The sequence below is a fragment of the Triticum urartu genome, chromosome 1A, assembly GCF_056163025.1.
Source record: "Triticum urartu cultivar PI428250 chromosome 1A, HENAU_Tu73, whole genome shotgun sequence".
Classification (NCBI taxonomy): domain Eukaryota; kingdom Viridiplantae; phylum Streptophyta; class Magnoliopsida; order Poales; family Poaceae; genus Triticum; species Triticum urartu.
This window is the reverse complement of record NC_141873.1, coordinates 73,119,368-73,145,250: the sequence shown is the minus strand read 5'-3', so window position 1 is coordinate 73,145,250 and position 25,883 is coordinate 73,119,368. Positions and strand designations below refer to the sequence as shown.

Below are 25,883 nucleotides of genomic sequence, written 5' to 3'. Positions count from 1 at the left end.
TTGATCTACAAGACATATTGTAAAGATTTTAGACTAAGTTCATGATGATTAAGTTCATCTAATCAAATTATATAATGAACTCCCACTCAGATAGACATCCCTCCAGTCATCTAAGTATAACATGATCCGAGTTAACTAGGCCGTGTCCGATCATCACGTGAGACGGACTAGTCAACATCGGTGAACATCTTCATGTTGATCGTATCTTCTATACGACTCATGCTCGACCTTTCGGTCTTCTGTGTTCCGAGGCCATGTCTGTACATGCTAGGCTCGTCAAGTCAACCTAAGTGTTTGCATGTGTAAATCTGTCTTACACTCGTTGTATGTGAACGTTGGAATCTATCACACCCGATCATCATGTGGTGCTTCGAAACAACGAACTGTCGCAACGGTACACAGTTAGGGGGAACACTTTCTTGAAATTATTATGAGGGATCATCTTATTTACTACCGTCGTTCTAAGTAAACAAGATGCAAAAACATGATAAACATCACATGCAATCAAATAATAATAGTGACATGATATGGCCAATATCACATAGCTCCTTTGATCTCCATCTTGGGGCTCCATGATCATCTTGTCACCGGCATGACACCATGATCTCCATCATCGTGTCTCCATGAAGTTGCTCGCCAACTATTACTTCTACTACTATGGCTAACACGTTTAGCAATAAAGTAAAGTAATTTACATGGCGTTTCTCAATGACACGCAGGTCATACAAAAATAAACACAACTCCTATGGCTCCTGCCGGTTGTCATACTCATCGACATGCAAGTCGTGATTCCTATTACAAGAACATGATCTCATACATCACATATATATCATTCATCATTCATCACAACTTTGGCCATATCACATCACAAAGCACTTGCTGCAAAAACAAGTTAGACGTCCTCTAATTGTTGTTGCAAGTTTTACGTGGCTGCAATAGGGTTCTAGCAAGAACGTTTTCTTACCTACGTAAAATCCACAACGTGATTTGTCAACTTCTATTTACCCTTCATAAGGACCCTTTTCATCGAATCCGCTCCAACTAAAGTGGGAGAGACAGACACCCGCTAGCCACCTTATGCAACTAGTGCATGTCAGTCGGTGGAAACAGTCTCACGTAAGTGTACGTGTAAGGTCGGTCCGGGCCGCTTCATCCCACAATACCGCTGAAGCAAAATAAGACTAGCAGCGGCAAGAAAGTTGACAACATCTACGCCCACAACAAATTGTGTTCTACTTGTGCAAAGAGAACTACGCATAAACCTGGCTCATGATGCCACTGTTGGGGAACGAGCAGAAAACAAAAAATTTCCTACGGTTTCACCAAGATCCATCTATGAGTTCATCTAGCAATGAGTGATCGGGTGCATCTACATACCTTTGTAGATCGCGAGCGGAAGCGTTCAAAGAACGGGGATGAGGGAGTCGTACTCGACGTGATCCAAATCACCGGAGATCCTAGCACCGAACAGACGGCACCTCCGCGTTCAACACACGTATGGTCAGCGTGACGTCTCCTCCTTCTTGATCCAGCAAGGGGAAAGGAGAGGTTGATGAAGATCCAGCAGCACGACGACGTGGTGGTGGATGCAGCAGTCACCGCAGCAGGGCTTCGCCGAGCTTCTACGAGAGGGAGAGGTGTAGCAGGGGAGAGGAAGGCGCCAAGGCTTAAGGGTCCGGCTGCCCCTCCCTCCCCCCCTTTATATAGGCCCCCTTGGGGGGGCCCTTGGAGATCAGATCTCCCAAGGGGGGCGGCGGCCAGGGGGGTTGGAGTACCCCCCAAGGCAAGTGGGGCGCCCCCACCCTAGGGTTTCCAACCCTAGGCGCAGGGGGTGGGCCAAGGGGGCGCACCAGCCCACTATGGGCTGGTTACCCTCCCCACTTCATCCCATGGGGCCCTCCGGGATGGGTGGCCCCACTCGTTGGACCCCTGGGACCCATCCGGTGGTCCCGGTACAATACCGGTGACCCCGAAACTCCCCCGATGGCCGAAATTGCACTTTCTATATATAATTCTTCACCTCTGGACCATTACGGAACTCCTCATGACGTCCGGGATCTCATCCGGGACTCCGAACAACTTTCGGGTTACTACATATTCATATCTCTACAACCCTAGCGTCACCGAACCTTAAGTGTGTAGACCCTACGGGTTCGGGAGACATGTAGACATGACCGAGACGGTTCTCCGGTCAATAACCAACAGCGGGATCTGGATACCCATGTTGGCTCCCACATTCTCCTCGATGATCTCATCGAATGAACCACGATGTCGAGGATTCAGGCAATCCCGTATACAATTCCCTTTGTCAATCGGTACATTACTTGCCCGAGATTCGATCGTCGGTATCCCAATACCTCGTTCAATCTCGTTACCGGCAAGTCACTTTACTCGTACCATGATGCATGATCCCATGACCAGGCACTTGGTCACTTTGAGCTCATTATGATGATGCATTACCGAGTGGGCCCAGAGATACCTCTCCGTCATACGGAGTGACAAATCCCAGTCTTGATCCGTGTCAACCCAACAGACACTTTCGGAGATACCCGTAGTATACCTTTATAGTCACCCAGTTACGTTGTGACGTTTAGTACACCCAGAGCGCTCCTACGGTGTCCGGGAGTTACACGATCTCATGGTCTAAGGAAAAGATACTTGACATTGGAAAAACTCTAGCAAACGAACTATACGATCTTGTGCTATGTTTAGGATTGGGTCTTGTCCATCACATCATTCTCCTAATGATGTGATCTCGTTATCAATGACATCCAATGTCCATAGCCAGGAAACCATGACTATCTGTTGATTAACGAGCTAGTCAACTAGAGGCTTACTAGGGACATGTTGGTGTCTATGTATTCACACATGTATTACGATTTCCGGATAACACAATTATAGCATGAATAAAAGACAATTATCATGAACAAGGAAATATAATAATAATCCTTTTATTATTTCCTCTAGGGCATATTTCCAACAACAGTTTCCTTTGGGTATCCTATTAGGACACATTTCTCCGATTTGGATTCGAGCTTATTAGGTTGAAGCTTTTTCACATAAGCATCGCAACCCCAAACTTTAAGAAATGACAACTTTGGTTTTTTGCCAAACCACAGTTCATAAGGCGTCGTCTCAACGGATTTTGATGATGCCCTATTTAACATGAATGCGCCCGTCTCTAAAGCATAACCCCAAAATGATAACGTTAGATCAGTAAGAGACATCATAGATCGCACTATATCTAGTAAAGTATGATTACGATGTTCGGACACACCATTAAGCTGTGCTGTTTCGGGTGGCGTGAGTTGCGAAACTATTCCGCATTGTTCCAAGTGAATACCAAACTCGTAACTCAAATATTCTCCTCCACGATCAGATCGTAGAAACTTTATTTTCTTGCTACGATGATTTTCAACTTCACTCTGAAATTCTTTGAACTTTTCAAATGTTTCAGACTTATGTTTCATTAAGTAGATATACCCACATCTGCTTAAATCATCTGTGAAGGTGAGAAAATAACGATACCCGCCGCGAGCCTCAAAATTCATCGGACCACATACATCTGTATGTATGATTTCCAACAAATCTGTTGCTCGCTCCATAGTTCCGGAAAATGGCGTTTTAGTCATCTTGCCCATGAGGCACGGTTCGCAAGTACCAAGTGATTCATAATGAAGTGGTTCCAAAAGTCCATCAGTATGGAGTTTCTTCATGCGCTTTACACCAATATGACCTAAATAGCAGTGCCACAAATAAGTTACACAATCATTATCAACTCTGCATCTTTTGGCTTCAATATTATGAATATGTTATCACTACTATCGAGATTCAACAAAAATAGACCACTCTTCAAGGGTGCATGACCATAAAAGATATTACTCATATAAATAGAACAACCATTATTCTCTGATTTAAATGAATAACCGTCTCGCATCAAACAAGATCCAGATATAATGTTCATGCTCAACGCTGGCACCAAATAACAATTATTCAGGTCTAAAACTAATCCCGAAGGTAGATGTAGAGGTAGCGTGCCGACCGCGATCACATCGACTTTGGAACCATTTCCCACGCGCATCGTCACCTCGTCCTTAGCCAATCTTCGCTTAATCCGTAGTCCCTGTTTCGAGTTGCAAATATTAGCAACAGAACTAGTATCAAATACCCAGGTGCTACTGCAAGCATTAGTAAGGTACACATCAATAACATGTATATCACATATACCTTTGTTCACCTTGCCATCCTTCTTATCCGTCAAATACTTGGGGCAGTTCCGCTTCCAGTGACCAGTCTGTTTGAAGTAGAAGCTTCTTCCCTTTACCCTTTTTCTTGAAACTAGTGGTCTTGTTGACCATCAACACTTGATGCTCCTTTTTGATTTATACCTCCGCAGCCTTTAGCATCGCGAAGAGCTCGGGAATTGCCTTATTCATCCCTTGCATATTATAGTTCATCACGAAGCTTTTATAGCTTGGTGGAAGTGATTGAAGAAATCTGTCAATGACACTATCAACAGGAAGATTAACTCCCAGTTGAGTCAAGTGATTATGATACCCAGACATTTTGAGTATATGTTGAAGTCCCATTTCTAAGCCGTAAAGCATGGCACACTGAACTATCGAGTAGTCATCAGCTTTACTCTGCCAGACGTTCTTAACGTCATCAGCAGCATCTGCAGCAGGCCTGGCACCCAGCGGTGCTTCCAGGACGTAATTCTTCTGTGCAGCAATGAGGATAATCCTCAAGTTACGGACCCAGTCCGTGTAATTGCTACCATCATCTTTCAACTTTGCTTTCTCAAGGAACGCATTAAAATTTAACGAAACAACAACACGGGCCATCTATCTACAATCAACATAGACAAGCAAAATACTATCAGGTACTAAGTTCATGATAAATTTAAGTTCAATTAATCATATTACTCTAATCCTCTAATCCTCTAAGTGATCACGCGATCCAAATCTACCAAACCATGTCCGATCATCACGTGAGATGGAGTAGTTTCAATGGTGAACATCACTATGTTGATCATATCTACTATATGATTCACGCTCGACCTTTCGGTCTCAGTGTTCTGAGGCCATATCTGCATATGCTAGGCTCGTCAAGTTTAACCTGAGTATTCCGCGTGTGCAACTGTTTTGCACCCGTTGTATTTGAACGTAGAGCCTATCACACCCGATCATCACGTGGTGTCTCAGCACGAAGAACTTTCGCAACGATGCATACTTAGGAAGAACACTTATACCTTGATAATTTAGTGAGAGATCATCTTATAATGCTACCGTCAATCAAAGCAAGATAAAGATGCATAAAAGATAAACATCACATGCAATCAATATAAGTGATATGATATGGCCATCATCATCTTGTGCTTGTGATCTTCATCTTCGAAGCACCGTCATGATCACCATTGTCACCGGCGCGACACTTTGATCTCCATCGTAGCATCGTTGTCGTCTCGCCAACTTATGCTTCTACGACTATCACTACCGCTTAGTGATAAAGTAAAGCATTACAGGGCGATTGCATTGCATACAATAAAGCGATAACCATCTGGCTCCTGCCAGTTGCCGATAACTCGGTTACAAAACATGACCATCTTATACAATAAAATATAACATCATGCCTTGACCATATCACATCACAACATGCCCTGCAAAAACAAGTTAGACGTCCTCTGCTTTGTTGTTGCAAGTTTTACGTGGCTGCTATGGGCTGAGCAAGAACCGTTCTTATCTACGCATCAAAACCACAACGATAGTTTGTCAAGTTAGTGCTGTTTTAACCTTCTCAAGGACCGGGCGTAGACACACTTGGTTCAACTAAAGTTGGAGAAACTGACACCCACTAGCCACCTATGTGCAAAGCACGTCGGTAGAACCAGTCTCACGTAAGCGTACGCGTAATGTCGGTCCGGACCGCTTCATCCAACAATACCGCTGAACCAAAGTATAACATGCTGGTAAGCAGTATGACTTATATCGTCCACAACTCACTTGTGTTCTACTCGTGCATATAACATCTACGCATAAAACCAGGCACGAACTATGTAGACATGACCGAGACATGTCTCCGGTCAATAACCAATAGCGGAACCTGGATGCTCATATTGGCTCCTACATATTCTACGAAGATCTTTATCGGTCAAGCCGCATAACAACATACATTGTTCCCTTTGTCATTGGTATGTTACTTGCCCGAGATTCGGTCGTTGGTATCTTAATACCTAGTTCATTCTCGTTACTGGCAAGTCTCTTTACTCGTTCTGTAATACATCATCCCGCAACTAACTCATTAGTTGCAATGCTTGCAAGGCTTATAGTGATGTGCATTACCGAGTGGGCCCAGAGATACCTCTCCGACAATCGGAGTGAATCCTAATCTCGAAATACGCCAACCCAACAAGTACCTTCGGAGACACCTGTAGAGCACCTTTATAATCACCCAGTTACGTTGTGACGTTTGGTAGCACACAAAGTGTTCCTCCGGTAAACGGGAGTTGCATAATCTCATAGTCATAGGAACATGTATAAGTCATGAAGAAAACAATAGCAGAATACTAAACGATCGTGTGCTAAGCTAACGGAATGGGTCAAGTCAATCACATCGTTCTCCTAATGACGTGATCCCGTTAATCAAATGACAACTCATGTCAATGGCTAGGAAACATAACCATCTTTGATCAACGAGCTAGTCAAGTAGAGGCATACTAGTGATACTCTGTTTGTTTATGTATTCACACAAGTATTATGTCTCCGGTTAATACAATTCTAGCATGAATAATAAACATTTATCATGATATAACTTTATTATTGTCTCTAGGGCATATTTCCTTCAATGCCAAGTCCAGGAGGAGCCCAAGCCACTTCCCTTGGCCCCGATGTCAGATCTCAGCCAGGGTTTGGGCAACGACGTTCAAGGAAAGGCAAGGAAATTAAGAGGTTAAAAGGGGAATAAGGGGGGAGAGAGAGAGGAGAGAAGGTTGTTGCCCATGGTTATTAACTTACTAGAAGATAGAATTTAGTAATCAAAAATTCCTATATGCTGGAGTTATTAGTCGGTTTTGTTTTATGGACCACCTTAATGTGTTCTTAGAGGCGGTTGCTTTTCAGAAGGACCCTAGTTAGGTTTCCAAACAGAATAACCGCCTATACCAGGTCACTATAGGGGGCTTGAAGCTTGTTTGCTAAAAAGAACCGCCGTGGCCCGCCTCTAGCACTCGTTTTTACTAGTGCAATGTCCACGATTTGTTTAGAACGGGTGATAGAAAGCTTCTCTTATTGCCTATTTGTCCTGACGGGCCGACCAAATTTGCAATCCAACAGGCTCCCCCATTTCGTCCCAGACGATTTGGACTATCCAAAACCCCCCAGCCGAACCCCAAACCGAGGCGAGTAGGCGAATCCGGATGGTCTGCCACGTCAAATCCGGCAACCCGACCCCACCAGTCTTTTCTTTTCCCGTCAGACCCCTCCCCTTCATGTCCGATTTCCTGCTAGAGTCCTCTCCTTCTCGCAGTAGCCCTCTCCTTTTAAACCCCACCACGCTGCCCCCACCTCGCCTGGCCACCCCGGTTTGCCTTCGCCATGGCACCCCCTCCCTTTCCCACCTTGTTTCACGCCAGGACGTCAAGGAGGAGTTACACACCACTCCCATGTATTTTTCGTTCTAACCACCATCATCATGGAGGAAAATGTAATCGCCTCCAAGGAGGAGGAGGCACTCGCCACCCATCGTGCTGCCGGAGCCAAAGAGGAGGAGGAGGTGTGCTCCGCCCCTCACTCCTACCGAGCCAAGAAGGGGGCACACACTGCCTGTCATGTCGCCATCGCAAAAGAGTTGTGCGCCACCCGTCACGCCGCCATAGCGGAAGACGAGGAGCGCTCCTTTTGTCGAGCTCTCCGTCGGGCCGCCCAGGAGGAGTTTCGCACAGAACGTCACCGCAACAGAGCCACCCTCGCTGCTTATGCCACCAAGGAATCTGAATCTTATATCTCAAAGGTCTCTTCCAAGAAGGTGTCTGTAGTGATAATCACATAAAAATCTAGAAGGTCTATTTGGATGCGATGTTGAACATCTGCATATTTCTCTGCGATCAATGGTTGAATTTTATGAGGAAAACAGGGGATGCCATTGGTTAACACAACATTTTGAGGGTGTCCACGGACAAACGAGGTTGCCCGTTTGGGGTTTTGGGTTGGAGATGCTCTTACCTCTCCCGGCTCAAACTACGACTACACTAAACAGGGAAGGAACAACAATTGTAAGGAAATGAGTATTGCTGGAAAATAGTACGTACTAGAGATTACCAAGAACAAACAGGGTTTAGCAGTTACAACAATACAAATGATGAGCAGAGGTAACCAAATGAATTTTAGTGACCACCATCAGAAGATGAACTATCTCGTTTGCCATTGTTTTGCTTCCATCTTTATCAATGTGAAGCACTCATTTTTCAACCCACGGTGGCACGAATCCGTAGCCCCTTAATAAGTGGACGGTCGTTTTAGAGCATTGCACGTCAGCCGCGTCTAAATAAATCTTTCACGAGACATCTTAGCACAATATTACAGTCCTTCAGGAAGATGCAACACAATATTACAGTCATTCAGGAACATGCATTAAAACGAAACAGTTTTGGGCAGAAGCTTTGAGGAAATGGTGAATTGGTGAACATCTTAGCACTGCCTGACATCTAACCACAAACAAGCCTTAATTACATGAAGCATTGCAGCCCGCAATTGTTAATAACATGCATCAAGAAAGAACTAAGCTCTTCGAAAGTGTGGTTAGGCTACTGTATTATCTCGTCTTCGGTGATGAACAACCACAGATAAACTGGCAGATGTCCCTGTTCCCGCTGCTGTGACCAGTCGTTCTTCATTCCTTTAGAGATCCTCCAGCTCTTCACCAGCTGAAATGCTCCAAAAGGTTCCTTCTGAATTCCTGAAATAGTAGGGTTGGTGACATAGTTACCAATTTGTCATTACAAGACCAAAAGCATAAGGTTCCCACCATCTCATTGTATGATCCTACAACCTAACAACATTGCTACGAACATGAGCTTGTTCAAAGTCGAGGGCCCAAATTCCAACCCCAAGATATACTGATTGTTAGTAGTTGTTGTTAAATGGGGCTGATCAGTTGACCCCTCAATCAAATTTGACAGACACATTAGCAAAATAAGGTCGTTCCCCTTTTCTTGCTAGAAGGAAAATGATATGACATGGTCGGGACTCCTTGGGTGGTAGCCGTATTATTCATGGACCTTCCCAACAATTCAAAAACTGACATAGAACAAACCGCGATATGTGTATGCAGTATGCTCATATTTATCACATATAATCTGCTATGTCTGAACAAAGCATCACATATTTATTTTTTTGCATTAATTTATTAAAATATCGCTTAACATATTTATACTGACCAGAAGGTGGATTTGACATGGTGAGGGTGTTAAGATGCCTCCGTCCCAAAATAAGTGTCTCAACTTTGTACTAAGGTTGAGACGCTTATTTTGGGACGGAGGGAGTAGCTGATTTACCATTGTGATAAACGGAAGAACAATGGATATGCCTGTGGCCATCATAGCATTGCCTCGCAGTGCAATATGACCAGTTGACCAGATGTACTGAACTGCAAATGATTACAGGAGATAATTGTTCAGATCATATTTGCTTTTTTTAACAGGAATGCTCAGTACATATTTCTTACTGCTTAACGTCACCTTATAGGCAAGTATAATTGGTGATTCTCTAGCCCACCATATGATTTCCTAAAGTAAAAGACCGTTGAAGTTGGCTCTGTCTGGTTTCTGAAGGACGCAAAATGTAAAATTCTAACTTGTATATGGCTGCAAGGAAAATCAAAGCTGCTCTTCCAAACATAACCAGGCCCTATATAACTATGCTTGAAGACATTGGCCTTTTAGGACAGCATAACAGGGAAGAAAAGGTCATCTTTAGAAAAACAGAGACAAACATCCAAGGTAGGTACTGTTTGGCCCCATACTCAAACGGCATCCCAGTCTGCTAAGCAACAATGTCCTTAAAACCACAAATATTTTTTCTGGACAAGAAAAGGCGCTTGCTGTTAGCTGCTCCCTCCATTTCAAAAGAACTGAAGTTGTAGGATTGTCCTAAGTGAAACTTTTTGAAGTTTGGTAAAGTCTATAGAAAAATCTGCTAAGATCCACAATGTTAAACACTCCCTCCGTCCCAAAATAAGTGTTCCAACCTTAGTACAACTTTGGGACAAAGGGAGTATATTATATGATAATACATATCATAATGAATCTAACGAAGCAGATTTGGTGTTGTAGATGTTGATATATTTTTATATAGACTTGGTCAAAGTTAATGAAGTTTGACTTAGGACAAACCTATAACTTCAATTATTTTGGAACAGAGGGAGTATATTCCATTTTTCAATCTCCAATGCATTTGTAGCTGCAGGAAAAAGAAAAGCAAAACATGAGGCAATGATATAAACAAATTGTTATGTGGGGTGACAAAATGACATGAGAGAGCTCTGCAAAGATCTTGAAAAGAAAGCTTCCTAATAATGTAAGCATTGTAATATCCTAAATTCTGGAATGTGCGTTCGATACGATGCATCAATATGCACATACCTCTGAACCATCAGAGAGCATCCATTCACTCAAGTCACTAGCTTTGCTTCATTCAGGTGCACTAAGAATCAATTGAGCCAACAAGACATTCATTAAGAGAGTTCAGTTCCTTCTTCTCCCTCACTTTCCTCGTCCAGTTCACCACAATAGTTGCAGCTTTCTCTGCTTTTCCTTGGTGGCAATGCAGCCCTCATCATGGTGGCATACTCCTCCCTGATAGCAACAAGTGGATGTGCATGCTTCTCAAGCAGCTGGCTCGTGCCACCGTAAGCTTCCCTGAGTACAACTGTCTGTGTGCCATGTATCCTTGAAAGGTAAAAAATGCCCGGGTGACGCTCAAATACCTTGGTAAACTTCTGTGGCATGCCAAGAAGCATCCTCATGTTGCTCACGTTGTGGCGCTCTGTCCTCTTTGCCAATGTGAGGTGCAGCAGCTCATGGAACACTCCGACATTCCGCTTCTCTGACACATCAGTGCGACGGTCAAGGCCGGAGGCGTCGGCGTACGGGTTAGTGTATGGAAGCGTCTGCCACTCCTTCAGCCAGTCCATAGACTTGCTCCTCAGGCCAAACCCCCTCGTGAAGCTCACCGGAAATGGGAGGCAGGTGGTGTCGCCGCCCGCCGCAGCCTTCTCGAGTTCCGAGACAGCCAGACGGTCGTCCCAGGAGAGGAGGTGGAGCCAGATGCGCTCGTCACCCTCGGGCTGCCTAAGGGCGAAGTGGTCAGGGTGGCGACCGAGGATTGATGCGCGGTAGTCGCGGGGCAGGCCCAAGTCCCAGCGGAGAAGGTCGACAGTGTGGAGCGGGAGCGACCGCGGCAGGGTGAGCATGAGGAGGCGGCGGAGGCGAGCGAGCAGGTCGGGCCCCGAGGCGTCCAGGCAGTCCAGTTCCCGGCACCGGAGGCCGAGCGCTGCGTCCGTGAGGGACACGCCGCCTCCAACGCGGCGGGAGAGCGAAAACAGGGTGTGGTATCTGCGGAGGAAGGCGAGCGCAGCGGCCGCGGAGCCAAACATCCTGTGGACGTACTTGTCGGCGAGGAGCTCGGGGCACGAGATGCGGTGGCCGGGCCGCGAGGACGCGAGGTCGAGCAGGTGGTGGGCAGCGCGGAGGTGGCGCTGCCGCGACAACGCCCCGTCGAGCGCCGGATCCTTGACCAACTTCAGCTTCACGTTAACCAGCGTCGCGCGCTGCTCCGCCGCAAACAATGGCGCCTCCCACCATCTTCTCCTCCTCCCCGTCACCGCCACCAGCAAGTGCCCCGCCATGGAACGAGACTCGCCGCTGCCCAGGTGCTCGTTTTCGCGGACCGCCACGCTCGCCCGCCGTCACCGGACCAGGAGGCCGAGAAGAAAGGAGACAAGGAGGAGTAGGAGGAAACCTAGCAGCGTAAAGGGGGCGGCGGCGGCGGCCGGCGCGGTCGCGAGGCAGGAGCGCGGCTCTGTTTCCCCCCTCTGTCTCTCGGGGGAGCACGGCTGCCCGCTCCTCTCTTGTTTTTCTTTTTTAAGAAAAGACATGCAAAGGCATTTTTTCTAATAGTATATTTTTTGAACATAATTTTGTCTAATATAATTACTCCTCTGAAAAATGTAAGACCGCTTAAATCATTAAAGTAGTGAACTAAACAACAGGGCCATCTTCAGAAATTTGAGGCCTCGATGCGAATTCTAAGATGGGGCCTTAAAATTCAAAAACGACGTGTGTCGTAGCCTTCTAAATATCGATGGATGACCACTCGTAAATAGTGGTAGGCGAAATTTTTTTTTAGTGTGGCAAAATAGATATCATCATTTTTTTAAAATATGTTCATAGAAAAGGTAACATATATAAAATGTAATCAACATAACTAACAATAATTTGCTCATACGAACATAACAAAACTAGCATAGGATGTCAATAGATACCACTCAGAGTATTATTCACTACCATCTTTTTTCTACTTTAGAAAAGTCGCCACTATCAATTTATAAAAAATATGGAACTATATCATGTTAAAAAAGATGAATTAATTTGTATGCTCATTCCCTTGTTGATCTTCTATAGAACATGTAGTCATGTACACAAAGCAAACACATATGCGAAAGTACGGCATATCATACCTTTGCAACATGTTGGTAGTTTAAGGGAAAGGGAATGGGAATTTATGAGATGGAGTTGTTTGAGGGATTATACTTGGGAAGTGACATGTTAGTCCCAGTCCCACATTTGGTACGGCATGAGATTATTTATGAGAATAATTTTTATGGACAATAAAAAAAAGGGTAGGTTACGTGAGATGTGCTCCTATTTGGTGTTGCATCTGCAGATTAGGGAGTAGTTAGCGGTGGCCGGTTTGTTTGAAGGAAATATTTCTGCCACCGCACATATTTAGTTAGGATGTTCGTGGGTTTTCTCTTTTTGTTGTGGGAGGTGGGCCATCAAATATGTAACAACATGTTTTTAGACGTCTAATTCCCATTCCTCGGCTGAATTATCAGCCCCCTCCTCCTCGGTAGAGATCGATGGGAGTTAGCCCTCCTAATTCCCGTTTCCCTTCCCTTGCTAATTCCCAAACCCCTAAACCAATCAACGGATTTTTAGTCTCACTAATCTTAAACTCCCATTCCCTACCTCCAACTCACGATCACATCCTAAAATTTAGGAGATTACATGTGAACGTGTATACAAATGTACAAACATATATGTTACATATCAACATATGATGAACTTTAGTTCTTCCAATCCGAAATCTCGCCGTCTCTATCCGTCTATGCAAAACCTTCACTTGCATTTGTTGTCTTGTCGCTGGTCGTACACGTGTGTCGGTGTATGCCGCTCTTGGCTGCTAAGGTCTTTGCGGCTTGCGCTTCGTTCGAAAAAGTTTAAAATAAACCTTGAATTTGTAGACAAAAAATAAATCGAACCCTGAATTTTGAATCTCGGAAATTGGCACTCTCAACTTGTCAATCCCGATCTATTTTGGACCTTAGACCTGTTTGGCACACTGAAAATACTACAATTCAGACCGGGATAGCATGCTACTCTCACTGAGGACTGGGGCTCGTGTGTCATATCCATTCTCGTTCCTTGTTTTTGCAGCCGGCGAACTGGCGCTCGTGGAGGCGCTAGGTAGTGGAGCCCCCGCCGCGGCCGGATAAGTGTGCTCGTATAGTGGCAAAAATGACAAATTTGACCTCTGGACGAAAAGAATTCACAAAGTAAACTGTCTTTGAAAAAATTTCACTCCACTGACATTTTCGTGTAGCGCCCGACGGCCAGGCGTCACACTGCACTGTGCAGCGCCTAACTGACAGGCGCTACACGTCTGGTCAGTGTCGTATCCCGAAACATCTGAAAATTGCTAAGTCAGTGTGCAACGCCTAAGAGCAACTCTAGCAGACCCCGCAAAACGCCGGCCTGCAAAACGCGTTTGCAGTTCGCGTAAAACAGCTTTTGCGGGCCGGCGCAGGCTGGCATAGATGCAGACCCCGCAAACGGATCCGTAAAAAAGTATATTCGTGGAATATGCTTTTTTACGGGTCGATTATGCGGGTTCTGCTCGGACACCACCGTGACGACCCGTAAACATATAAACTGCAAATCTCGCATTTGACATAGGATTTCACAAACAAGCTTAAATTCAAACAACACAAACAGTTTTACGCGTAAATAGAAGCCAAGTTCATTACGGCTAACGCAAAAGAGGGCCCTGCAAAAGGTTTGCGCCCATGTCCGACATCATCTTGATCGATCTTCACTCCATGCCATCGAGTCCACCTTGGAGTTCATCGGCGCCACCGAATCCACCTCCGGCGCTTGTTTCAACTCCCGCACCGAAATCATCCATATTGCCATCATATGGAGCGGAGAAAACATCACCGGTTGACGCCACCATTCTTCTCTTCAAGATTTCCCTCCTTACCATATCATGCCATGTTTTGGTGAGGTCGTCCATGTCATTGCGGTTTATTGACATGATCTTGTTCTCTTCGGCGAGCAACATGGACATAGATTTGTTTTCGGCGGCTCGTGCTCTTCTCTCCTCGATGGCAGCTTTGCGCAGCCTCTCTTCCTTGAGCAACTGCCACTTTTCTTGCTTCTCCTTCGCCTTCTTCTCGGCCAACTCTTTCTTGATCTCCAACGATTTCAACAACATCGACTCGTTGGATTGCAACATGGCATCAATCTTCTCCGTCAAGCTTGATGCTTCTTGCTCTCTCTTCATCTTCTCCTTGGTCTTCTTGTCACCATCGGGCTTGTGCAAATTTCTTGGGCCATCATCATCCTCATCTTCATCCATGTTTGTAAGTGGGCCTCTCTTTGGTGGGGATTCTTTGTCGATCAACTTCCACTTCTCGCACTTTTAGAGCAACTCCCAACAATGCTCTAGTTTGAAAAATTTGCCTTCCGAAGCTTCCATGCCCTTGTATCTATGTTGAGCAATCTTTCCTACACAATGTGAACAAAGTGATCCAATCACTTCTCATGATACAAAATGATGATGCACAATTTAAATAAAGGCAAAACAAACTCACATAGTCGGACTCCACGGTGCCACTTGGAGGTGCATTGCGTACTTGCTCCAAGCAAGCTGCACATAGGCTTGATGTTCTCCCAACATCCTTGAAGCGACCGAAATGTGCGTGGAATCCTATTGGGATACTTTGCCATAATGCGAAAGTATTGATCTTCGATCCTTTGCCAATATCTCTTGGAAGTTTGAGATGTACCCGTGCATGCATCAAGAGACACCGCACTCCATGCTTGAATCAAAGCTTGATCTTCCAAGATCGTGTAGTTCTTCGATCTTATGCTTTTCCCAGTTTTTGCTTGCGATTGCTCAAACGCTTCCGCTTCGATCTCCTCCAATTCGTCAGCACAACCATGATCATCCACGCCGGCCTCCGTTTCATTGTACTCGAATGGTTCAAAAGGGGCTTGATCAATGTCAACCGCGTTCGTGTCCAACAAGTTCACGAATTCGGTTGTTCCATTGTTCGAACCACTGTTGTAGCGAACGATAACAAGTCACGCGCTATCGAGAATAATGGTGAAAAATGAAAGGGAATCGCCAAGACCGAAGGCGCATACCTTCCGGCCATTTCGTCGAACACCTCATTCGCGGGGGAAGCGGCACCGTTAAAAGGCATCGCCGGAGCACCTCCTTGCGGCGGGATGGAGCGAGAGGTTGAAGAAGGTGGCTTCTTTGAAGCCGGAACCTTCCTCCGCTTTACGCCCGCGACCTTGCCGACCTTCTCCGTTGCCGGCTGGGATCGCGCTGCCGCGTTGGCGCCCGGAGCGCGGGCCATCGCGACGGGGGCGGCCGGATTCCCGCCTCGCACGACAACGTTGCCCTGCGGCTTGCGGGCAGGCGCGGCTTGGGCTTGGGCGATGGCGGCGGGGCCAACTTGGCCGACGACGAGATCCGCCCGAGCGAAAGGGGCGTGCTCGACCTCGACGGTGACGGGGGACAGCAGGGGGTCGTCCATGGCGGCGACGAATGGCCGGGAAAGAGCAACCGGAGCTTGCGGAGTGGGGGCAATGGTGGCGGAGGGTGCGGGGAGCGGGAAGGGCCGCGCGGAAATGTCCCTCCCGCCAAATCTCGCGCGGGATAAGAGGTTGAGCTCGGGTCGGCCTCCCAGCCCGTGAAGATAGAGTTTGGGGGAGAAGATTTGCCGCGCCCCACAAAAAAATTTGCGGGCCGGGGTGGGATGCGGAGTCTGCTCGTGCAGATTTTCTGGCCCCGACCTGCAATTTGGCGATTATTTTGCGGGCCGGGGCGTTTTGCGGGGTCTGATAAAGTTGCTCTAAGAGCTAGACGCTACACTATACAATGTAGCGCCTATAGTCTAGGCGTTGCACAAGTCTAAATTTATCGTGAGATCATCCACCCAAGGAGAGTGCATGGTTTGCTACATGAGATGAAATGCATGGCGTAAAGTGTTGGAAAGCACTAGAGGCCACATGCATGGAGCGTGCTTGCATGCGAAAGCCAACACGCGCGGGTCAGACACATGTATGCGAGTGCCGCTTGCGTCCGAAAAAGCACCAGTGGCCCATTAGTGCAACGCCTAGACACTAGGCGCTACACTGCTTTACATTATATAGTGTAGCGCATAGCTTTCAGGCGTTGCACACTAACTTAGTATTTTTGAGGTAGTCTGAGATGCAACGCTGATCATATGTGTAGCGTCTATCTGTCAGGCGTTGCACATCGTAGTGTGACGCCTGGCTGTCGAGCGCTGCACAAAAAGGTCAGCGGAGTGAAATTTTTTCAAAAACAATTTATTTTATAAATTGTTCTCGTTTAGAGGTCAAATTTGTCGTTTTTGCCTCGTATAGTTCCTAGCATGTGTCGTGCCGCCGACCATGCACTGTAAGAGGCGGAATAGTGGTGGAAGCAATTGCACTCGATTCACTCGCACTAGCCCGATTCACAGGTTCGATTACAGGGTATGGATACAAGACGAAGAACAGGAGGGGAATAGAGTTAGGGTTGCCACCGCCGATGCCTTGATCCATCGGATGCGTCGCTCCACTGGTGGCGTCGCCTTAAGTAGTGGTGGGTCGCTGGGCCTTACTGCACCCAGGCCGGTCCGGTCACTCGCAGGTTGGGCTTCTTGGTCCTGGCAGGCCTGGTAGGCGAGCCTGGCGAGCCTCGGGCCGGTGGGCCCTCCTGGTCAGCCTGCCTGTGAGAGACAGGGGTGCTGACATCCCCTCCCCCTTGCGAGGAGGCTTGCCCCCAAGCCTCAGCTGCCGGAAAACGATCCTGCAACGCTACTTTGTCTTCCCAGCTGTCAGGTGTGCTCGCTTGATTCGACCACCGAATGAGAACTTGCTCGACCATCGAACCATTCTTCCTGCGCCAGCGCGTCCCCAGTACTGCTACAGGGACTGCAGGGATGTTAGATTGAACAGGGAGCTCATGAGATGAAATCGTACCCGGAGTGAGGCAGTGGCGCAGCTGGGAAACATGGAAAACTAGGTGCACTTGGGACTGCGCTGACAGATCCAGTTTGTATGCCACTGCATTGATCTTGGCAACGATTTTGAATGGCCCATAATACTTGAATGACAGCTTGTGGTTGGTGCGCCGTGCAACTGAGGTTTGAACATAAGGCTAAAGCTTCAAGTAGACTGAATCACCGACCTCAAATGCACGCAGCGACCGGCGTTTATCCGCCTGCTCTTTCATGTATTGCTGGGCTCGGTGGAGATGTTGCTGAAGTAGATCTTGGATCAGAACGCGCTCATCGAGCCATGTTTGCAATGCGGGAACTTGACACACAGCTGCTCATATACGTTCGGTTTGCCCGTCCGTCTGAGGGTGGTTGGCGGTGCTCATACGCAGTTCAGTGCCGGCGTGCTTGAAGAGCTCCCTCCAAAACAAACTGGTGAACACCGGGTCCCAGTCGGATACGATAGCCCTAGGAAGGCCGTGGACGCTGTAGATGTTGGTCATGTAGAGAAGAGCCACCTTGGATGCTGTATACGGGTGGGCGAGCGGCAAAAAGTGAGCAAACTTGGTGCACTTGTCGACCAAGACCCACAAGCAGTTGAATTTGCCTGACTGAGGAAGCCCTTCGACAAAATCCATGGTGATCATGTTCCAAGGATGTTGAGGTATTGGTAGGGGTTCCAGAAGATCGGGGTACGCTGACCTGTCATGTTTGGCTTGTTGACAGATGGGACAACAGCGAACAAACTGAAGTACTTGAATCTTCATATTGGGCCATGCAAACAGACGACGAATGCGTCGAAATGTAGCTAGGAATCCTGAGTGACCTCCCAGTGGGCTGTCATGGAAGGCAGACATGATCTTCTGTTGGAGAGACGTGGAGCCGCCGAGCCAGATACGCCCTCGGAAACGCAGAATGCCGCTCTAGAGGGTGAAACGTCCCTTTGGGTCTTCCCTGATGGCCAGTTGCTCCAGCAACTTTTGTGCTTGTGGGTTACAGTTGTAGCTGGACAACACATCTTCGAGCCAACTGGGCTGACAGGAGGTGACTGTGAATAGTGTTGCCGTAGGTTTGGAACGGGAGAGAGCATCAGCTGCTGTGTTCTCGGCGCCCTTCTTGTATCTGATTGTGTAGCGCAAACCCAAAAGCTTGGTGAATGCCCGTTGCTGCCAGGGTGTTGTTAGACGCTGCTCTTCCAGGTGGATCAGACTTTTCTGGTCTGTATGAATGACGAATTCGCTGTGTTGCAAGTACGGACGCCATTGTTTGACTGCTACCACGATGGCGAGGTACTCTTTCTCATACGTAGAAAGGCCTTGGTACCTCGGGCTTAGGCTTTTGCTCATGAACGCAATAGGGTGGCCCTCCAGTTGAAGAACTGCGCCAATGCCTTTGTCGCATGTGTCTGTTTCGATTACAAATGTCTTGGTGAAGTTGGGTAGGGCCAAGACAGGTGCTGAGGTGAGCTGCTGCTTCAACAGTTCGAATGCCTGAGCTGTGTTGTTTGTCCAAACAAATGGGGCTCCCTTCTTCAACAAGTTGAACAAAGGGCGAGCAATGATGCCGAACCCGCGAACAAATCTGCGGTAGTACGCTGCCAGTCCCAAGAAACGGCAAACCTCCCCGGCGTCTTGCGGTGTAGGCCATGACTGTATAGCCTGCACGTTGCTGGGTTCAGTGGAGACCCCTTTGTTACTGATTACGTGGCCCAGGTAGGATAGTTGCTGCTGCCCAAATTCACATTTGCTTAACTTCACTTTCCATTGATCCATGCGCAGGAGTTGGAGGACCTGTCGCAGGTGTGCCAGATGCTCTTTCCAAGTTTTGCTGAACACCAAGATGTTGTCAAAGAACAAGAGTACACAGTCCCGTAGCAAAGGATGGAATGTGTCTGTCATGGCGCCCAAGAAAGTTGATGCCCCCCCGCCAATCCAAACGACAGTACTTTGAACTCATAGTGACCTGTGTGTGTTTGAAATGCAGTCTTGAACTCCTCTCCCTCCGCCAGCCGTATCTGATGGTAGCCCGACTGCAGATCAAGCTTTGTGAACCATGCTGCCCCGTGTAGCTCATCCAACAGCTCTTCAATGATGGGAACGGGGAACTTGCTGACACAGGTCATGGCATTGAGATGACTGTAGTCAATGCAGAGACGCCACATACCATCCTTTTTCTTCACCAGGATCGCGGGAGAAGAGAAACTGCTATGACTGCGCTGGATGATCCCTGACTGCAGTAGCTCTTCCACTTGGCGTTCAATTTCTGACTTATGCTCAGGTTTGTGCCGATATGGTCGTATGTTGACAGGTTGAGCGCCGGGCATGAGGGGAATTTTGTGGTCACACGCGCGGCGCGGTGGCAGTCCTGTTGGTTCCCCGAAAACATCTTGGAATTCATCTAACAGTGCTTGCAATTCTGGTGCTGGCGCTGCTTTGTGCTGTGGCTGATCGGCGATTGGGTAGAGGATGGCCATGTGCAGCAAAGAGCCCTGCCGGCACAAGTTCTGCAACTGTAAGCTGGTGATCATATGGCAGGTTGAAGAATTGGCTTCGTGGCCGAACAAACGCGCCCGGCCCATTGGTGTTGGTATCTGAATGACTTTGCTCTTCTAGTCGACCGTCATAGGACTGTGTTGCTCCAGTCAGTCCATGCCGAGAATGGCATCATATGTTCCTAGGGGAAGAACTTTCATATCCGTCGTGAAATCCAGTCCTTGCGATGACCATTGACATCCAAGAATGCTCGCTGAACAGGTGAGTTCACCACCATCAGCGACACGCACGTGACACTGTTGGTGAAGGGGGGTCACTCCCGCGAGCTGATCAGCCAGTCGCTGGTTGATGAATGAAGTGGAACTGCCACTGTCCACCAGCATGAGCACCTCGCGTCCCTGGATGGACGCGAGCAGTTGGAACGCCTTGGTGGAAACACTGCCGTCCAGCGCTGCTCAAGAAATGGCCATCACAGAGTCCGTTGGCGGCTCGGCGGTGGTGTTGTCGAGTCCTGTGTCGAGGCCGAAGAGCTCGAGCATTTCTTCGACTACATGGAGCTGCACGGTGGTGGGGCAGACATGCTCATGGCCCCAGCGCTCGCCGCACTTGAAGCACAAGCCGCGGGCGCGCCTGTAGTCGCGGAGCGCCTTGATCTTGGTGTTGTCGGCGCGTGCTGCGTCCGTCCCGCGATGGTCTGCCGCGGTCGCCATACTCGTAGACGCTCCCGGCCGCGCTGGGACAGGTGGTGGTGGTAGAGGCAGTGGCAGCCCTGCGCGCGATTGGAGTTGTGCGGTGCCCCATCGGCCACTTCCTCTTGGAGTAGTGCCAGAGCGCACGCTGTATCCAAATCCGGTGGTCGCTGAACTAGCAACACCGCACGAATATCCTTCCGGAGGCCCTCCACGAAACGGGTGAGAAAATAGAACGGATGAATTGTGTCAGAATAGGAACTAAGATGATTGATAATTGACTCGAACTGCTCAATATAATTTGCCACAGTAGTTGTCTGTCGCACAGTGTAAAACTGGCGAATCAACGTCTGGTGGTGGTCGCGGCCGAAGCGCGTGCATAGGAGTGCGGTAAAAGATTCCAAGTCAAAGTCTGCAAGTCGCTTCTGGATGGATTGCAACCAGATCGACGCTGAACCGGAGAAGTTCAATGCAGCCATGGGAACCCAGAAGGAAGGCAGAATAGCAAACATGGAAAAATATTGCTCGCACAGCGATTTCCACAATTTTGGATTGTCTCCAGTGAATTGTGGAAATTGGATGGATGGGTGCGCCTGACCCAGTCCATCGAGCAGTTGACTAGCATGTGCAAAGGGGGACAGAGCAGGAGGTGAAGACGGGGCGTCGTACTGACCGTTTGCCGGGGGCGGTGGCGGCGTCTAGAAAGACGCCGCCGGGGGCCCCATGGAATGATGTAGACGCCGCGGCCATTGGGCCCTTGTGGAGATTGCGCCGCACCAGACGCGGTCCCGATGTGGGTGCCGGCCGTCACAGGCGGTTGATTGGTCGGCGCAGGCGCCTGAGTCGTCGCATCGTCCATGCGTGGTGGAGGGGGCGCGAGCTGTAGAGCTGCCACCGAACGGTGACGCGCCGCTCGAGATCGGGGCTCCACGCCACGAGATTGTCGACTTTGGCGTTGGACGCGTTGATTGCAGCGGTGTGTTCCTTCAGAGTGGTGTCTAGCTGCTCCAAGAACGACTGGACGGCCGGATCTATGGCGACGAGGTGTGCGCGGGCTTGGGTCAGGGATCTGGTCTCGATGAACTGCGCCAGATCGACGCGGAGAAGGGTGGTAGGTGTGGTCTCTGATACCAGATGTAAGAGGCGGAATAGTGGTGGAAGCAATTGCACTCGATTCACTCGCACTAGCCCGATTCACAGGTTCGATTACAGGGTATGGATACAAGACGAAGAACAGGAGGGGAATAGAGTTAGGGTTGCCGCCGCTGATGCCTTGATCCACCAGATGCGTCGCTCCACTGGTGGCGTCGCCTTAAGTAGTGGTGGGTCGCTGGGCCTTACTGCACCCAGGCCGGTCCGGTCACTCGCAGGTTGGGCTTCTTGGTCCTGGCAGGCCTGGTAGGCGAGCATGTCGAGCCTCGGGCCGGTGGGCCCTCCTGGTCAGCCTGCCTGTGAGAGACAGGGATGCTGACATGCACGTAGGTCCAAGAAGCCAAAGCCAAGTTCTGTACTCGGCGCGTCCACTGAACGGCCGCTCCCAATCGCCGGCCTTCCTTCAAGTGCCGGCGTCGCTCAACTTGCACAGATCGATCAAGCTAGTGACGTGCAACTTGTTACGTATGTGAGCTAGCTCCTGGAAAATCCATCCACCTACTTGCCTATAGCTCCAAGTTTCCATTGCTCTCAAGGAGCACTTCGAGCACACACCTGTACATATTTCTGTGGCCCGCCGCACTACATAGTGGCCAACGATGTGATTGCCGGGGGACTGGAGCACGAAGCCGAGCATGCCCGTGTAGCCATTGTACGTATGTGCCACGTTGTTGACCTCTAGATGACCATCCCATGATGGAGGTCGTCAACATGGAGTCCACCGCATCGACCCAGCGGCTCGTGCCGGCCAGCTCCATGCCATCGCAGGCCACCCCTTGACAGCTTCGGTTCTTCCTCTCATGTTGCATCGTCAGGAGTGGGTTTAGGCGGTGGTTCAGGAAGAGTCCAACCATTATAATTCTTCAGTATGTTATTCAATAATTCATCAGCTTATTCAACAGTTCGTTTCCTGAAAACATAACCAACACAACTATCTAAAAAATCCCTAAAACATCGGTTAGCCCATTATAAAAAATATCAAGTATTTTATTTTTCTTAAGAGGGTGATCAGACAAAGCATTAAGTAATTGAAGAAGCCTCCCCCAAACTTGTGGGAGACTCTCCTTTTCAATTTGCACAAAGTTAAATATTTCCTATAAGGCAGCTTATTTCTTATGAGAAGGAAAATATTTTTCAGAGAAGTAATAAATCATATCCTGAGAACTACGCACACAATCGAAAGTAAGAGTATTATACCATATCTTAGCATCACCCTTTAATGAGAATGGAAATAACTTAAGAATATAGTAGTAGCGATTTTTCTCATCATGAGCAAATAGAGTGGCTATATAATTTAGTTTAGTAAGATCTACCACAACAGTTTCAATTTCATAGCCATGGAAAGGATCAGATTCAACCAAAATAATTAACTCTGGGTCGACAGAGAATTCATAATCCTTATCAGTAATGAAGATAGGTGAAGTAGCAAACTTAGGATCATACTTCATTCTAGCATTCAATTTTTTTCTTTCAACTTGCATAATAATTTCTTAAGATCTTCGCTATCCTTACAAACAAGAAAGTCTCTAGCTACATCTCCATCCATAAAATAACGCTCAGGTATCTTAGGCAATTCAAATCTAGGAGAGCTAGGTCTAATATGTGTTTCATAGCTTTCAGTTTCAAAGACTTGATAAGTTTCATCTTTCTTAATATATTTAGCTCTAGCAATTTGTCCATCAAGAAATTCACCTAGTGGCACATTATCATCAAGCAAGGTACTAGCATCATCAACATCATCATTCATAGCAGAAGTAGCATCATCAATAACTTGCGACATATCAGGTTCAATAGCATGTGGTGGGGTTGCAAGCTTACTCAAACAGAAGGTGAATCAAGTACAGAGCTAGATGGCAGTGAAGGAAATATGCCCTAGAGGCAATAATAAAGTTGTTATTTTATATTTCTTTATTCATGATAAAAGTTTATTATTCATGCTAGAATTGTATTGATCGGAAACCTAAATACATGTGTGAATACATAAACAAACATTGTGCCCCTAGTGAGTCTCTACTTGACTAGCTCATTGATCAAAGATGGTTAAGGTTTCCTAACCATGGACATGAGTTGTCATTTGATAACGGGATCACATCATTAGGAGAATGATGTGATGGACAAGACCCATCCGTTAGCTTAGCATAATGATCATTCAGTTTTATTTCTATTGCTTTCTTCATGTCAAATACATATTCCTTTGACTACGAGATTATGCAACTTCCGGATACCGGAGGAATGCCTTGTGTGCTATCAAACGTCACAATGCAACTAGGTGATTACAAAGATGCTCAACATGTATCTCCGAAGGTGTTTATTGAGTTGGCATAGATTGAGTTAGGATTTGTCACTCCGAGTATCAGAGAGGTATCTCTGGGCCCTCTCGGTAATACACATCATAAGCTTGCAAGCAAACGACTAAGGAGTTAGTCACGCGGTGAAGTATTACAGAACGAGTAACGAGACTTGCCGGTAACGAGATTGAACTAGGTATGAAGATACCGGCAAGTAACATACCGATAAACAAAGGGAACAATGTATGTTGTTGCTACCTCTTGAGCACTGCGTTGGTTTTCCCTTGAAGAGGAAAGGGTGATGCAACAAAGTAGCGTAAGTATTTCCCTCAGTTTTTGAGAACCAAGGTATCAATCCAGTAGGAGGCTACGCGCGAGTCCCCCGCACTTGCACAAAACAAATAAATATTCGCAACCAACGCGATAAGGGGTTGTCAATCCCTACACGGTCACTTATGAGAGTGAGATCTGATAGATATGATAAGATAATATTTTTGGTATTTTTATGATAAAGATGCAAAGTAAAATAAAAGGCAATGAAAATAGCTAAGTGTTGGAAGATTAATATGATGAAGATAGACTCGGGGGCCATAGGTTTCACTAGTGGCTTCTCTCAAGAGCATAAGTATTTTATGGTGGGTGAACAAATTACTGTTAAGCAATTGACAGAATTGAGCATAGTTATGAGAATATCTAGGTATGATCATGTATATAGGAAACACGTCCGAGACAAATAGACCGACTCCTGCCTGCATCTACTACTATTACTCCACACATCGACCGCTATCCAGCATGCATCTAGAGTATTAAGTTCATAAGAACAGAGTAACGCCTTAAGCAAGATGACATGATGTAGAGGGATAAATTCATGCAATATGATAAAAACCCCATCTTGTTATCCTCGATGGCAACAATACAATACATGCCTTGCTGCCCCGACTGTCACTGGGAAAGGACACCGCAAGATTGAACCCAAAGCTAAGCACTTCTCCCATTGCAAGAAAGATCAATCTAGTAGGCCAAACCAAACTGATAATTCGAAGAGACTTGCAAAGATAACCAATCATACATAAAATAATTCAGAGAAGATTCAAATATTGTTCATAGATAAACTTGATCATAAACCCACAATTCATCGGTCTGAACAAACACACCGCAAAAGAAGATTACATTGAATAGATCTCCACAAGAGAGGGGGAGAACTTTGTATTGAGATCCAAAAAGAGAGAAGAAGCCATCTAGCTAATAACTATGGACCCGTAGGTCTGAGGTAAACTACTCACACTTCATCAGAAGGGCTATGGTGTTGATGTAGAAGCCCTCTGTGATAGATGCCCCCTGCGGCGGAGCTCCGGAACAGGCCCCAAGATGGGATCTCGTGGATACAGAAAGTTATGGCGGTGGAATTAGGGTTTTGGCTCTGTATCTGATAGTTTGGGGGTACGTAGGTATATATAGGTGGAAGAAGTATGTCGGTGGAGCAACAGGGGGCCCACGAGTGTGGAGGGCGCGCCTTGGGGGGGGGGTAGGCGCGACCCCTACCTCGTGGCCTCCCTGTTGGTTGCTTGACGTAGGGTCCAAGTCTCCTGGATCTTGTTCGTTCCAAAAATCACGTTCCCGAAGGTTTCATTCCGTTTGGACTCCGTTTGATATTCCTTTTCTTCGAAACCCTAAAATAGGCAAAAAAAACA

General features: G+C 47.3%; 1 protein-coding gene and 1 pseudogene across 3 annotated transcripts; both read right to left on the bottom strand.

Moving 5' to 3' along the window:
* Window positions 1-8,587: 8,587 nt before the first annotated feature.
* Window positions 8,588-12,108, bottom strand: LOC125547410 (protein WHAT'S THIS FACTOR 9, mitochondrial). Of its 3 annotated transcripts, none has more exons than XM_048711289.2 (4): window positions 10,637-12,108; window positions 9,734-10,454; window positions 9,551-9,642; window positions 8,588-8,952 (listed from the first exon to the last, which is right to left on the bottom strand). In XM_048711289.2, exon 1 carries the CDS (start codon window positions 11,899-11,901, stop codon window positions 10,729-10,731), a length of 1,173 nt encoding a protein of 390 aa, XP_048567246.2. In that variant the 5' UTR covers window positions 11,902-12,108; the 3' UTR covers window positions 8,588-8,952; window positions 9,551-9,642; window positions 9,734-10,454; window positions 10,637-10,728. The 3 variants fall into 3 exon arrangements, with proteins under 3 accessions (XP_048567246.2, XP_048567253.2, XP_048567242.2); XM_048711296.2 differs by having other exon boundaries at window positions 10,388-10,454; XM_048711285.2 differs by lacking the exon at window positions 9,551-9,642 and having other exon boundaries at window positions 10,388-10,454.
* Window positions 12,109-20,518: 8,410 nt separating this feature from the next.
* On the bottom strand, window positions 20,519-22,541 carry LOC147990092 (uncharacterized; annotated as a pseudogene).
* Between the last annotated feature and the right edge of the window lie 3,342 nt (window positions 22,542-25,883).

Excerpts from the sequence above, each read along its gene's own strand:
- LOC125547410 (XM_048711289.2), bottom strand. The coding sequence starts at position 11,901 with ATGGCGGGGCACTTGCTGGTGGCGGTGACGGGGAGGAGGAGAAGATGG.